Source organism: Nicotiana tabacum, chromosome 7 (assembly GCF_000715075.1).
Source record: "Nicotiana tabacum cultivar K326 chromosome 7, ASM71507v2, whole genome shotgun sequence".
NCBI classification, from domain to species: Eukaryota; Viridiplantae; Streptophyta; class Magnoliopsida; order Solanales; family Solanaceae; genus Nicotiana; species Nicotiana tabacum.
The window spans coordinates 113713221-113729886 of record NC_134086.1 but is presented as its reverse complement, the minus strand read 5'-3'; the positions used below and the strand labels follow the sequence as shown (position 1 = coordinate 113729886).

Here is a 16666-nt window from a genome sequence, read left to right as displayed (position 1 = left end):
TGAAGCTACTGCTGTTTCTTTAAAGGCAATTGCTAATCGAACTGATAATTCAAACAACCTTGATATGTTTAAACATGTCCCTGGGCCATCTAGGATTCAAAGTGAAGTTGTGGTTTCGGAGTGTGCAGCTACAGGTTCCCAAATGTCAGCTGGAGCAGAACAAGATGCTTGTGGGAGTTTGAAAAATGTTGTGCAAGAAAAAGTGGAGACCAAAACTACTGGGAAAGCAAATGGTAGTGCAGAACCTAAGGATACTTTTGTTGAATTAACTGATAAAGCAACAAATGTTGATGCTACTAATGAGGAACATCGTGTAGATGTTATGGAATTGGAGTTTGCAGCATCTGATACAAAGGGTAACAAGAGTAACAACTGGACAGAAGCTATTGAAGCAGCTGCTGCAGCTACTATTGTTTCGAAGCTGGATTGTACTGTTGCTTTGCAATCTCCTGTTAATCGAGTTGTATCTAGGAGTGATAAACATTGTGTTGTAATTGATCTTCTTGAAAGAACAGCAAATCCTATGGATACTGATGTTGCATTGAAGGCAGTCCGAGCAGATACCTCTAACCAGCCTGATATGGTTCAATAACAAGGTGGTTCAATAGAAGGGGCTGAATCTGAGCGATCAAAACCTACTGATGCTAGACAACATACAAGGGAAGCTGGACAACATATTACTAAGGATAACTGGACATCGGTTTCTAGCAAAAAAAGGACTCCAAACAGCAAAAAACTAATGCAGATCGCAAAAAAGAGTCCAGGTGTACCAAAAAATTCAAACTCATTTACTGCTCTTGGCAATGTGAATGATGATGATGGGAAGTTGACTAGAGAGAATTTACAGTTGGTTGAGAGTTATAAGGACCAGAAATTGGATCAAAATAGCTCATCGACTCCAGCGACATTGAATAAAGCTCTTGTTACTGTGAATCAGAATGAAGGTAAGACTACTAATCCAAATATGCAACTGCTGGCCCATGATCAAAATGAAGGGAAGGTAACTCCTACGATACATTTCTCCAGTCCACATGTGGAGAAAATTATCAAAGATTCACAGATTAAAATGATGTTGGATGCCAACCCTATGTTCAAGCAACCGTTGATCACCTTGAACACATCGATGTATGATATTCCCTCTCAATCTTGTGAGTCAATTGGTGAGCATGGGGGTGAACCTGGGCAACCATCAATCTCCAATTGCAATAACAAAGAAATAATTCAAGCAAAGGTGAGGGATATGGTTATTAACTCGAAACTGTGGAACGACCAACGAGAGTATGATAATGAGGAGGGCTGGGGTGACGGAATTGCTGGTTTTTCATCGGAAGAAGAAGACCAAGAGGATGATCAGGAAGTGCAGGAGAGGACATTGATGCTTCAGTCAAGCCAAAATTTTAGGGGAAATCTGCAGCACCCAAGAACAATTTGAATTGTCATGCACTTGCGGCACCTGCAGCAAGTCCCAACAGCAAGTTGAACCATAATGCTCCAGCTTTTGTTCCAATGAATTTCTGCAAATGCAGAAGCAGCAAACTTGGGTCAAAAGGCAACAGGAGATAATGTGCAACAACAACAATGCTCAGGCGAAAATTCTGCTGGTGATCGAAAAGCAACAGTAGTGCCAAAATCTGGGCAGAATCAAATTGTAACAACTGAGCCACTCATTTCATTGGAGGAGAGGAAACTTTTGGATGCAATGGTAAGCTCTACTCCTTTAAAATCCTTAAATCCTGCTACGCTTAGCACTGGTCCTGTAAGTAAGAGCAAAAAAAAAATGCAAAACATAGGACAACAACAAAGTAAGACAATCGTGACAACGACACAGGAGGAGATGCCTTAGTGACACTCGATATCGTTCAAAGTTCTCCACAACCTGTTAATTTGGGGAGTGAATTTTTTGAACAAGGAGAAGAAGAAGCAATGTTACAAGAATGTCATGCACAGGCATCAAGAAAAGAGGATCTATCACCAAGGCATAGCGGCAAAGGTAAAAAGATTCATACAAGGAAAAATAGTTGGGACGACAAGGTTAGTGATTTTTTAAATGTTAGGCGACCTCCAATGAGAAATACAAAACAAAAGCAGGTCACCTCAACTACATCAACAAGGTCCAATCGTTCTAAAAAGAAATCATGATTTTTGAACACTTCTTGAAGTATTGGGAGTGTGATGAAAAAGAATTACAAATTGAAGAAATTACAAGTTTGGACAAGAAGGGACAACATTTTAATTCCTTCATCATTTTATTCTACCATTATGTTAGTATTCTGATTTGTAATATCATCACAGAGTATGTTATAAACTCTGTGGTGATCACTGAATATTTGATTGTAGCTAGTTCTTTCTTTTTACATGCTTGCTAGTGAGACTATTTTATGCCTCAATAGGATTAGTAAGGTAAGGTTTAGCCCGGTTTGTGTTATATGGGTAACAATACCGGTGCTATTGTCCCCCCCTTATTTCTACTTTTCCTAATTGTTGTATTTTTCTTTTCTATTATTAATAAAAAACTAGCCCTAGGCGCTTGCCTAGCGGATTGCCAAAAAAAAAAAAAATATCAACCTTGGCAATGAACACGTACTGAACTTCAAGAAAATGTTTAGTTTCAATCTCCTACTGTACCAGCATCAATGAAACGATATTGAAATCCCAGTGCCTGCATTTACTTCTCTACACACACGTGTTTACTTTCAAAAGTTTAATCAAGAAATCTTTTGGTAACAAAAATTGAGGTTGCTTTGCCTGGAAGTATGTGGTGATCTCCAGCATTTCTTCAATTTGCCCATTTGGTTTGACTCCTTGAGCACCTCGAGTAACTTTCTGGTTTCTGTCAAAACACATTCCCTATCAAATAGAGCAGATACAACAGCAACGCCTTTCAGGTTTGGGACCCCTAGTCCCATTACAGCCTGAGCATTAGAGATGCCTATGCCGCCAATGGCTACAACTGGTAATTTGGATGACAAACAAACAGTTTTCAGGCCATCCAAACCAATCGTCTTATTGTTCTCTTTGGTATTAGTTGGATATACACCGCCAGAGCCAATGTAATCAGCCCCATCTATCCATGCTTGCAGGGCGTGCTCCGGTGTTTTGCATGATACACCAATGATTTTGTCAGGCCCAAGAAGAGCCCGTGCAACATGAGCAGGCATGTCGGATTGCCCAATATGAACACCATCAGCATCACTAGCAAGAGCTACATCAATCCTGTCATTGATCAGCAGAGGAACACCATGAACTCTGCAGATTTTTAAACAAGCTTTTGCTGCTTCCAGAAAATCACTAGTTTCAACCTCCTTTTCCCTGCAATTGTAACAGATAAAGTCACATCATTATATATATCCAATGATTCTACTGAAAATGGCGGTAAGATATCTAAGAATAAAATGCCAAGTTGAGGCAAACGTGTAAAAAGGGCATAACTCTTATTTGGGCCAAGAACACAGAGATCAGAGTCTAAGAGATCTTTCATTACACTTCTCTCCATTGGTGTCGCTTTTGAATGCACAGAACCGGAAAAACTTTATTAGGTGAGTTAAGGCCAAGGTCCATTTCTTTACAACTGAAACAACAGTTATTCTGCAGTATGATTACAGTGGAATTTTAAATTTATTGTGCATGAGCATTTTTCTTCAAAGCAATTTTCTCATGAAATTCTATGAGCTCGAAAATGCATGGTTTTTTCATGCATGAAGATTTAAATGGAAGACCAAATTGTATGCTATATAACACTGTTAAGTTGTCAATTCTCTCACATCTGTGAAAAGCTCTCCCTTTCGGTCCAACACGATAGGACTGGGGCTTTAGTGAAAGTAACCCAAGATTAGCTAAGCTACTGCAACCTAAGCATGAAAGACACTGCATCAGAATAATAATATGTAGAACTTGTGATAGTCCTAATGTTTATTGATCTCTCCACACCTAGGTTTAGTAAGTCAGCTCTTTCTTACTCTAAGGAATCAAAAGGAAGAGTGAAGACTGAAAGAGGGAAAGAAAGTGAACCAATTTCAAAGACACAAACCTCAGCTGAATAATGGTGGCACCTCCTTCTATGGCAGCCTTTACCGCATCAACTATTGAACGACCCCACCTTTTGTTCATCCTGGAGTCAGTGACAGCATACAGAAAGAGATCACAAGGATCAAAAGGTCGTCGCTGCACATTACTCTTAAGCTTCAAAAGATGATCCACAGGACCTTGACGACCACCTCCAATGGCAATGTTCTTACTATAAGACAAGGCTGCTTCAATGTAGCGTTTAGCTACCTGGCAAACGTCAAAATATATATAAAAGAAAACATGCATCATTTGGCAAACAAGCCAACTTAAATGAAGCAATGAGCAAATTCCTTGACCAACAGAGAATCAAACAATATATCTTTTTCACTATCAGGGACCGACAATTGTTTTTTAAAGGCGAGCAGGATGGCAGGAGGGTGAATTGATTACCTGACGTCAGAGTTATTTGACATGCTTTGACCCCCTCCTCCCACTTCCTCATTAAAGGTACAAACAGGAGAAGGACAAAAAAAAGAACAGAATGTTATGTGTAAAGTGTTCGTACCTACACATTAAGGGGTTATTTGGATCATGGACTAGTGATGTAGGAATTACAGTGCAAGGATTGTTATGCCGTGAAAAATAATAATGTAGGATCCTTATATGTTGAATGATAATAATATAGGAATTCTTATGTAGGGATTGCCTATATTAAGAGTATTTAAGTGTTTTAGCTACACATTTTCATTTCACCTTCTATCCTACATGAAATAATACAAAGAATCCTGCATAAGTCATGCGGGCATTAGCATGCAGAATTTAATATGCAAAGCAGCTGCATCTATCATGCAGAGTAATACTAGTAGACAAAATTGTATTAGTTATGCTGAGGTTATACTATTAATAGAGTTTTATGCTGGAAAAAAAATGTATTAATTATGCTTGGATTTATTTTCTTATACAGTCAACCAGATGACCCTTAAGTGTCTAGTCTATGTCCATCTCATAAGAGACCTAATAATTGTCAAAGCTCAGCCATTGTTACACTATCCACTATACATCAAGTTTACACAAAATCCTAAGCTTGTGCCAACATACAATCTATTTTGCAGCAATGTATAGATTTTTTGTATATCCAGATGCCATACTAAGTCAATTACCTTAACAGCAGAAAGCATTTGAGAACCCTTTGCTAGCTCAGCTGCGACAGAAGAAGCCAAAGTGCAGCCAGTTCCATGAGTATTTGGTGTCATTATGCGTGAAGACTGAAACACATAGAAATCCTTCCCTATAGGATCAATTGAAAGACCATAATAGGGATGAGCATATATAGGCATTGAAGAATCATGCAAGCTTTCACTTAAGAACAAAACAAGCACACTGATAAATCCTAAAGATCTTAAGAAATTATTAGAAATACCATCATAAAACACATCCACAGCATCAAGGGAAGCAGGGAGATCACCTCCTTTCACAAGTACATTTCTGTCCAAGAAATTAAGAGATTTTAGCACATTAGAAGACGAAGCCCTCTATGGAGATAGAGTAGTGACACAAAAAGAAGAGAATCCACAATACACATCTTCCTAATTGCATTATTTTTTATTTTTTATAGATCTTCCCTAATTGCCCTACACTGTGAACTTGAACTAAATCCACCTTCTGGACGCTAACTTGATTCATCGGAATACGATTTTTTTTTTTTTTTTGATGACCGAGAAATCCGTCTGGGGCCGATCCTTTGGACCAACCGCAGCCTTCGAAACTCGGTGGATAATGGGCCCGCCCCTCTACCCTTCTCCACTTAAATACTAGGCTTTGCTTTGGATGGTGTGGGGGCTTGAACCTGTGACCTAAGACACAAATCCACCACCCTTTGCCACTTGAGCTAGGCCCTGGGGCTTGTAGGTTATCCTATTTCTTTATTGCCCAAGTACTTAACAACTTTTATGCCTTCAAATCCGTAAAAGAGCATTTTCCTTCTGTTTGAAATGCCAGCCATTCTTCTCCCACTCTCACAGCCCCAAGTCAAGGAAAAGCCTCAAGAAGGATGGAAGTAACTCCTTTTAGAGCATCCAGAGATGAGCCCTTAAAACTCCTCTTTGAAGCATCTACTAATTTTATTTTATTCAGCTGTAGTTCATGCTCAAGTTAATTTTCCTCCAAGCAAGATGAAGTAGGTGTACATCCATCCACAGAAGATTTCCTGAAGTCTTCCCTTGTTGGTAAAAAGCGAATATCATGTTTGTCCATTTTCAATGATAAGCAGATGTCAGATATGAGATGCGTATAACTACTTGCTACATGAGTGAATGGATGATAGTTCTAGCAGTTCATAGTTCTTTTGGTCGACTCATCAGCAACTTGTGCCTCATATTTTCGGCAATCAAGAAGAAGCCCGCTAAGTTGTTAAACCCGGGCCATCTAAGTTAATATCAGAACATGAAGACTAACGGCAAGTGTGGGTGCTAACTGCTAAGCGCCATATGCGACCAAGTACTAAGCTTTGTCCTGTGGAAGCCAACTGTAGAATTCATAGATGTCCTCTACCTAAAATATCACCAATAATTCAAGATTGACCAAGCTTGTTGGGTTTGTGGAGAGGGCATAAGGCATTATGCTACATTTGATAGCAAATGATGGTTCGGATGATTTAGCGCCCGTTTGGACATTAAAAAAAATTCCTTTTTTCCAAAAAAAATTCACTTTTTTTTTAAATCAGCGTTTGTTCATAAAATTTCCAATTTTTCACTTGAAGATGCATTTTGAAAATTTTCGAAAATTTGAAAAACTCCGAAAACCTATTTTTCAAAATTTTCACTCAAATCACTCATAAAACTTCAAAATAACCCAAAATTATATTCATGTCCAAACACAACTCAAAATTTCAAATATCATTTTCACTTGAAAATTCTTTTCATCGTTTTTTGGAATTTTACAATTCTTATGTCCAAATACCCACTTAAAAGGTATTTACTTCTCTCTTGTCATTGAGAACTACGCTTGATAAACTTTTTGGCCATCAAATGGAATTTGGTCATAAGTAATACAAGGTCAAGGCATCAATATTCACTATTTGGAAAAAAAAAGAAAAAAAAAACCTCAAAACTAACCTTGGACCAATGTCATGTATCGCTTTTGCAGCATAATGCATGTCAGCAATTGTTTCCAATGGCACACCACCTAGTAAAGCGGACGCCTCTTTCAAATTTGGGGTCACTATATCAGCCATGGGAAGAAGCTCCTCCCTGTTATCAGAACAAGAAGGCATATGATTACACATAATTATCCAAGGAGTTGAAACATAAAGAATCAAATATTACAGCATATAAAATGTGAAACTTACATAAGTACTTTTTTTTTTTTTGAAAAAGAAAAATTACATAAGTACATATATCAAGGAAGTTTCTTTTATTGTGCTCCAGCAATTAACACGAAAACTGTGGTCTTTAAAAACATAATGATGTTCAAGCTTAATCCAAGCATACGACAATATACCAATAGATAGCATGTCCATATAGGAAGTTTACAGCTTGTTGTATATTTCATGAATTTGGCAGAAGAATATTCAGCAAAAAAACATTGTTAGCCAATAAATCCACAGTTGAGATTACACCACGGGGAAAATGGAGAGACACTATCACTCGCAGATGACATACCTAAAACTATCCAAAATAGAGGGACCAGCTAACGTATGTCCACTTGTGGATACCATAACAGGGTCAACCACCAAGGCTGTCTTCAAGCATTTGATAGCAGCATAGTTAACGTCGTCGAAATTTCAAAAGCAGAAAGAAGTATTGTGTACCTTGTACCGGGAATTCCTTCAGACTCTGACAGAGAGTTTTCACTATGCCAATTGACGGAAGCATGCCTGTTTTCACCTAAGATAATCTTAGTGCTGCAACGCAAACTGAGACATTACTGGAAATTGCAGATTGCTTATCCTGATCGTGTTGGTATACTCTTTCCATGTATATCTTGAATAGTGGATCAGGTTGTATATTTAGTTTTGCAATATATACAATCTAGAAGACATCAATAAAGCATTTGAATTAGGTATAGAGGTGGGCTAATGTTGTTCAAATAACCATTTATCCCACCTCTCCCATGGCATAAAATTATCCTATAAAAGGGAACTATAATCCCTGCCAAATCTGATCCCCAATCGCTAACCAAACATGGGACTCTCTTTTATCCCCTGAGTATCCAAGACCCAAATAGCCAATCAATTCTTCAAATTAATTTCACATATATGGTGACATTTGCGCTAACAGAAAAAACTGAAAAGCAAAAATGGCATGATATTTAACCAATATGAATGGCTGAAGAAAATGGTCCTGATAATTTGGAAACCAGTAAATTAACCAATGACTTTGTTTATAAGGGATGTTCTATCAACATTACTTTCAGCCATCCAACCTTGCGTCCTAACTCCTAAATTATCTATACCAATTATTGCTAGGCAGCTCCAAGTTTCTTAGTGTGTTCGTTGTTTCCTGTAATAATCTCGGGGGTTACAAGGCAACATTGGTCTTTGGAAGTGTCTTTAGATTACTTACTAGTAAGATACATACGACTTGGACTAAAAAGACCAATTAATTCAGTTTCCAATGAGAACATTAAGATATATGAAAGCACAGAGTGAAGTAAACAGGGAATGTAATCCCCTATTATTAAAGTTAAGCACCAGTGAGCCTGTGCTGGAAAATCTTAAGAGCATCAAAATAGCAATATATGAATACTCCGAAAAGAATATCTCATATTCCATTTTGTGCAGCATCATAACTTGACTCCATGTACATAATCCCCTGCCTCGGCTAGAACTATTGATGATCCTATGAATGACCGGGACTTTTACTCTCTTCAGTTGCTCAAGTCAATATATATTGTACATAAACAACATCATCAAATGGATGCGAGCATTGTAACATTAACATAATATACTTACCACATCGGGATGCATATCAGAAAGCACCGACCTCAACTGCTCCGCCACAAAATCCTCTGGCACAATGTTCACGCCCTAGAATAAACCACGATAAATTTTACAAATCGAAAACACACTAGCAAAACATAAACAGACTATAGCCTTTTAATACTTGAACCTAGGGGTGTCAATGGATATTCAAACACCGACTAAACCGACCGAACCGTACCACACAGAACCGATTTCTAGGTTTCTTTTTAAGAAACTACAGATTTTTATATAAATTCATAACCACACCGATAATTAGGGTTGGTTTTTTATTTTATAAAAATAAACCGAAAAAATACCGAACCGTACCGAATAAATTTTACATGTGGAAAATATATTTATGTAGTAAGTTTAAAAATAATAATGCATTAAATTTTTCTTTGGGCTTGGAATTATGAAAACTATTACAAGCCAACAAGTAATTAAACTCAAAATATTAATTCCTAAAACCTATTATACTACTTCTACTTAAACTAAGTTATTTCAAGTATCTTTATTAGCAAGACACAAAGTAGTCTAGCAATCATGAGTAGCAAACTACAATGAATATGTTTCCTTTCATATAATTTAGATTTATCTTTTTGAATATTTAATCTTCTATAGACTTTATTCTTGAGTCCTAGCTTGGTTAATATCTTTCCACTCGTGTGATTTATATTTTCTTTGTCTTTGCTTGGTTTCTTTTACGTTGTTGTAGAATAGTTGATGGATCTATACTCTAGTCATTTTTTTTTTAATTCATCACCCTTTAAACAGTAAAATGTCTGGAGAGTTTTGCTAAGTCCTATAAAAGAACATATGTTATTGCCTTCTACTTCATGATATTTAAAATAATAACGAAAATTAACCGAACCGTACCGTACCGATACCGAAGAAAAACCGACATGATTGGGATGGTTTCGAAAAGTCTAATTTTGGTTATACATAATAGAATAATTGAAAAATTGATACGATATAAATTTTATAAAATAACCGGCCGAACCGAACCATTGACACCCCTACCTGAACCCCTACGGTGTTTTGAGCAGTAACAGCAGTGATCACAGTGGAGCAATAAACTCCCCGAGCAGCACAAGCCTTGAGATCCGCTTGAATTCCGGCTCCGGCGCCGGAATCGGAGCCGGCAACCGTCAGAACATGCGGAACTCTAACCATGCACTCATCCGACGGCGTAGGCGTGGAAACCTTATCGTCTTGCATTGCCTTAATATGCAAAAACCTATACTGATGAAAGCTTTTGATGCAAGCTACGCCTGGATTCAACAGCACTGGAATCTAAAAAATTGAAAATAAGGAACGAGTTTAGCTTTTCCATAGCAGATGCAGACACTATATCTACTTTATGTTATTAAATAAATTATACAATTAGTTAAGAGAGTAACAAAGTTGATTTAAATTACTAGTATTTACTAAATCCAACTTTAATCTGTCTTGAGATTATGAAATTAGCATGAGGTTTTAATAGGAGTATGGGCAGATGATGGGATTAGATTTTACCTGAGGTTTGGGAGTAAAGAAGGAAGTGGATAGAACCTGAGTGCAGAAATACGCCATGCGAGAGAGACGGAAGAAGCTTTCGGAAGCGGAGAGTCCACGGGTACGGGTATTTGGACGTATCTCATGGGATTCTAAATATTGGATATGTGGCACAAGACGATTTGCTTAAGATTTCATTTTTCTTATTTTAATTTTCGGCATGTCGAATTTGGACTAAAACAAAGTACTGTTTGAAAAATAGTTATTACTCCTTTTATATATACTGCAGCTATTTTAAAATTTAAAAAAAATTAAAATCTTTTTTACAACATAATACAACTGAACTTGTTAAAATCTGTTTACAAACTGTAAATTTTGTATGGTTGAGTGCTAAACTAGCTGCCAACAAACTTCACAAATACATTAATATTTATAATCAGATTATCAAAAATGACGATTAAACTTGTTAGAGAAATAATCTATAAAACGACTTTACCTATCTTTGGGGGATCAAGAGAAAAATATGTGCATAATCTGTGGGATATGTAGTTATGTAAATGTGATATATATATATATATATATATATATATATATATATATATATATATATATATATATATATATTATATTAAAAGCACGAAGGCCCTTAGCGAAATGTTGTTCGCTTTTTTTATCCTTTTAAAATAAAGCTCACACTAGACAAAATAATTATTTAATTATTATCTTAATATTTAGGACTTTAAAAGAAACTAAAATTTGATTACTAGATTTTTCCTTATTGAATTAAATAAGAAACCCTAATATTAAGGACTTTAAAATAGATATTATTTAAGAGAATTAATTAAGAGTATTACGTTTCTTTTCCTTGTATACTCACGTGATTTCCATAGAAATATGTTTACATTGATTCCTCTTATTAGGGAACCTATAATTCTAATATTACCTAATTAAATATTTGTTCTAATTATTAAATGTAGTTTTCAATATTACATAAAATCGATAAAGAGAATAATATTATGCTCGAGTAGGAGAATAGTTTGAAAATAATTTGTATCTTCTATACTATCAAAAAAGCATAAAATCTCAACAAATAATTAAGTCTTTGAATTAATAAAGCAACGGAAAAGTCAATTCAATTTTGTTTTAAAATTATTATGTAAGTAAACTTATTTGTCAAGTTGATAAAACTCTTAAGGTACACAAATTATTTTACACAATAAGAACAATTGCCGTGAAAGAAATAAAAAAATAGAGAGAAATTTATTATAATATAGCATTAAAAGTTAAATTGCTAAAATGTTAAGTTGAAGCAATAAGGATATAACCCAAGACAAAATAAAAATTCACAAAAATTACCCTTATCATTTTTCTTTCTTTTTATATTTATTTTAATAAATGATAGCTCCCTATATTTTTCATATCGTATTACATCATTTTTTATAATTCAATATTAGCTATTTCATACTTTATATTGTTATTTATCTATAGGTTTCTAGGAGCTATAGTTCTATCTCTACGCTCACAAATTTCTAAAAGACCCAAAGATCAAATTCTTCAATTTATTTTATTATCTTTGAATATGTCCTCTTCAAATACTTTGTACATACATATGGCCGTCAAATACTTTCCACATTTATAACACTTAATATCAGCGAGATCCCTCTTTGATATATTCTTCGCAAATCGAGTAGATTTGCGATGCGCTTTTCTAGTATCATGCTCTTCCTTAGATCTATATCGAGACCTCTTTTTCTTATACGGGCTATCCGGGTTAGGATACCTATGATATCTGTTTTTCTTCTTCTTCCTACTTTGAGTAGAGGTTCCGGGTAAACCGAACTGGGTACAAAAGTCACCTAATTGGGATTTCTCTTTAAGCTTATCAATCTTAAGCTGTCTAGAAAGCTTTAGCTCATTACACAAGTTTAATCCTTCTTGTGTACATACTCCTATAAGTTTACCATAGGTATAATTACCATACTATCAGGGTAGGCGGGCGGTAGTCCGCACGGCCATCCAGATCTAGCTGTTTCAGTACCTTTGAAGGTTGGCGGTAGACCGCACGACCAGTAAATTCGAAATATACTAGGATTTTATTATAGTTTTAATGGTTGTATGAAAGGATTTATCCTTTTACCTAAGCAAGGGGCATGTCTAGGTCCGATACATACTCTTATTGAGCTCATGTGTCTAGCAGTTCTAACTGTGAAAGGGATAGCCCTTTTGATAACTTCAGCAGGCTTTAATGTCACAGCTGGCTAGACGTAGCCACTAAGGCAAAGCCAATAAGAGTAGTACCAGAGTCGAATGTACCACAATCTTGGAACCAAGCCAAGAAACTATATTAAAATTCTTTTATATTTTGAAAGAGACTGGATTCTTCATAGTTAATATGCAAGAGAAGTTAGTTTTTCAACATAGATATGAATCCGTTTAGCCGGACATAGTCACGGCTGGGGAGAGAAACAAAGTAATTAAATACTTATAAAATTAAAATAAACAAACACCTTTAAGGCTGGGATGCAAGGCCCTGAGGATGGTGAACTGAACTTCGAAACTTTATTTACTTCAACTGATTTACAAAATGAAGAAGCTAAGAAGCTAAAAGTCTTTGCAAGAGAGAGAGAGAGAGAGAGAGTTCTTAAAGAGAGAGAGGGTTTTTACAATCTGCCTATTCAAATGAAGAGCTCCTCTATTTAAAGAAAGAAAAAAGAAACATAAAGAATCTTTAAATAGTAAATTGGGTCCCACATCTGGGTCCCTATACAGTGTTTCTACTGTTAGGAATAGTGTATTTGGGTCCCTTATACAGTGTTTCTACTGTTGAGAACAATGTATCTACTGTTGTGTGGGGTCTTTGGCGGCTTTTAGTCAGAGTCCTCTTCTGTCTAAATCACTCATTTGTTGGAGGAAATTTGCTACCTTGTCCATGTTTTTGTCGGATAATATTACTTCCGGTTGTATTGGCTGAGAATCTTCTTCTGCGATATCATCGCCACTTGTTTCACTGTGCATTGATGTGTCTGACCTTTCAGTATGGTTTATAGTTTGAAGTAGATTTCTTTTTACTTCTTCCAGATATTTATTTATTAATTGTGTCTTATCTTCTTCTTGAACAGAGATTCTTCTAGCAATATGCCTAACTGAGCTGTCGTCAAATATTTTCTTCTGGGGAGCAGTCGAATATAATTGGATCTGTGCTGAAATGGTATAAGAGCCTAGGACTCTGACTAAAAGCCGTCAAAGACCCCACACAACAGTAGATACACTGTTCTCAACAGTAGAAACACTGTATAAGGGACCCAAATACACTATTACCAACAGTAGAAACATTGTATAGGAACCCAGATGTGGGACCCAATTTACTATTTAAAGGTTCTTTATGTTTCTTTTTTCTTTCTTTAAATAGAGGAGCTCTTCATTTGAAGAGCCAGATTGTAAAAACCCTCTCTCTCTCTCTAAGAACTCTCTCTCTCTCTCTTGCAAAGACTTTTAGCTTCTTGGCTTCTTCATTTTGTAAATCAGTTGAAGTAAATAAAGTTTCGAAGTTCAGTTCACCATCCTCAGGGCCTTGCATCCCAGCCTTAAAGGTATTTGTTTATTTTAATTTTATAAGTATTTAATTACTTTGTTTCTCTCCCCAGCCGTGACTATGTCCGGCTAAACGGATTCATATCTATGTTGAAAAACTAACTTCTCTTGCATATTAACTATGAAGAATCCAGACTCTTTCAAAATATAAAAGAATTTTAATATAGTTTCTTGGCTTGGTTCCAAGATTGTGGTACAGTCGACTCTGATACTACTCTTATTGGCTTTGCCTTAGTGGCTACGTCTAGCCAGCTGTGACATTAAAGGCCTACTGAAATTGTCAAAAGGGCTATCCCTTTCACAGTTAGAACTGCTAGACACATGGGCTCAATAAGAGTATGTATCGGACCTAGACAGGCCCCTTGCTTGGGTAAAAGGATAGATCCTTCCATACAGCCATTAAAACTATAATAAAATCCTAGTATATTTCGAATTTACTGGTCGTGCGGTCTACCGCCAACCTTCAAAGGTACTGAAATAGCTAGATCTGGATGGCCGTGCGGACTACCGCCCGCCTACCCTGATCCTGGTGGAAATGGTATCAGAGCATATGTAATAGATGTGAAGTATTCAACATAGATATGAAGCTTTTGGAATGGATCCGGGAGAAACAAGTACTAAAAGTACTAGACTTGAAGAGGTAGATATACCTCAAAACCTTGATTTGTTAAATAAGTGGGCGATTCCTAAAGTTTTTATAAAAACCATTTATGATTATGGTTGGTTTGATAAACTTTCTTCAAAACAATTAATAAAAACGACTGAACAGTCTTTGGCATTAAATTCGTCTGAACAGACTATCCGTTTGTTAAACAAACCCGATATAGATTTATATAAACATCATTATCATTATCTGCATATTGGTATGGTTCAAATTGCGTTTAAACCTTTAACCCTTAAAGGGTTACCAGAAACCTTTTTGGCAGCTCTTAGAGATGCTAGAAATCTGAATTTCAGACAATCTCTGATGGGTTCGATTGAATCTACTGTGGCCTATGGTCCAGTATATTTTAATACTCAACCCAATCTGCAACTATCTCTTTCTGATGTTAATATTCTTGATGCCTTGACTTTAAATGTGAAAACGCATGGTTATAATTATGCGCCTGGTTCTGAACTTATATGTCTGTCTTATAGGATTTATTTTAAATTATTATCTACTTTGAATCCTAGATGTAAGTTATATGATACATCAGATCAGACCATACTGGTAGAAACCAACTTTGCAAGGTCCAAGGTCACCACTAGGAGACCTATTAGGTGGGAATAAATTAATTTCCCAACTACTTGGACTTTAAATTCGATTATATCCCCAAGTCAGATTACTAACGACTTGTCAAATACTGAATTTTCGCATGTTACTCAAAATTCGGATGGTAGGATTTGTATTCAATTTGATGATAAGTCTACTATTTATAATAGACATTCGTTTTCTAATCATAGACTTCTACCTGCCATTCAACATATTTCTCCTGTTGAACCAGTCTACGGTCCAGCTCGCAATCGTGCAACCTCTTTACACACTATTACTAGTAAAGTTAGTAATAATCCTGTCGAAAGGATTGAAAGGGTTAAAGTTAACCCTCAAACAAATATTGTTCAGGACAATGATAATATTTCTGATAAGGATATTCCTTTTGTATCCGAGATGGATTTCGACCCCAATAGTACTTAATGATTCCACACCAAATTGATTTTAGCCCCGGTTCTCGGGCACGAAAATATATTCAAAAGGAATTTTTTAGTGATAAATGAAGCCAGTTTAAAACGTGGTTTTTCGATGCTTATAGTAAAGATGATTTGAATAGTATTTCTCAAGAATTTTATGAAACTTGTGCTCTGCATAATCAAATTATGTATTTTGTTCCTTGGTTTATAACAACTTATTTGCCTCTTTATATAAAGGTACTAGAAAGATCTTATAAAGATGGGAGTGGTAATATTACTAAAGTCATTTATCCTCCTCAGGCCCCCTTTATTTTACCTAATAATACTGGTATTACCTTCACTGCTTTTCAAAAATTTATTGATGATAACGTTGCAGCTATTAGTATCGCAGAAATTAATAAATTGATTTCTCAAAACAATTATTTGGGTTTATATGTAAAAATTTTAGGAGAACATATCGGTTCTCTTGATAAAAAACTTGATGATTTGACTGTTTTAATAAAGGAAATAACTATTAAGAAAGGACCAACTGATGTTGCCTCCACTTCAGGAAGTAAAACAGTTGATCAAGCTATTCTTACTCATGTTCAAAGACCTCCTGAGATTCAGGATTTTAAATTTAAATCTCTTGATGACTTGGCACAACTCCTTGATAAAAAGCTTTCTGGTTTGAATATTAAACCAATTGATTTATCTCAAAATTTTGCTGATAAAATTGAGACCGTTTCTGATTATAAAGCTGAGAGATGGTTAGAGTTTAATAAACTCAAAGGTTTAGTTAAACCCAATAGTAGGTATGCTGACAAGCCTAGGATGCAAACTTACTATTATCCCCGTCCTACTCCTCAAGATGTGTTGATTGAGGAACGCGACTGGAATCAGACTAATACGTCTTATAGCGGTTCCGAAATTTATGAATGGAATCTAGATAGTCTAACTGATAGACAA

The 16666-nt window shown here is 35.9% G+C and overlaps 1 protein-coding gene across 2 annotated transcripts; it reads right to left on the bottom strand.

Annotated features, from left to right (window-relative positions):
• Positions 1 to 2566: 2566 nt before the first annotated feature.
• On the bottom strand, positions 2567 to 10658 carry LOC107767671 (thiamine biosynthetic bifunctional enzyme TH1, chloroplastic). Of its 2 annotated transcripts, none has more exons than XM_016586759.2 (10): positions 10517 to 10658; positions 9986 to 10258; positions 8957 to 9031; positions 7814 to 7889; positions 7665 to 7740; positions 7119 to 7253; positions 5426 to 5490; positions 5166 to 5293; positions 4028 to 4272; positions 2567 to 3309 (listed from the first exon to the last, which is right to left on the bottom strand). In XM_016586759.2, the coding sequence occupies exons 1-10, from the start codon at positions 10535 to 10537 to the stop codon at positions 2706 to 2708; spliced, it is 1698 nt and encodes a 565-aa protein (XP_016442245.2). In that variant the 5' UTR covers positions 10538 to 10658; the 3' UTR covers positions 2567 to 2705. The 2 variants fall into 2 exon arrangements, with proteins under 2 accessions (XP_016442245.2, XP_016442239.2); XM_016586753.2 differs by having other exon boundaries at positions 10481 to 10640.
• Between the last annotated feature and the right edge of the window lie 6008 nt (positions 10659 to 16666).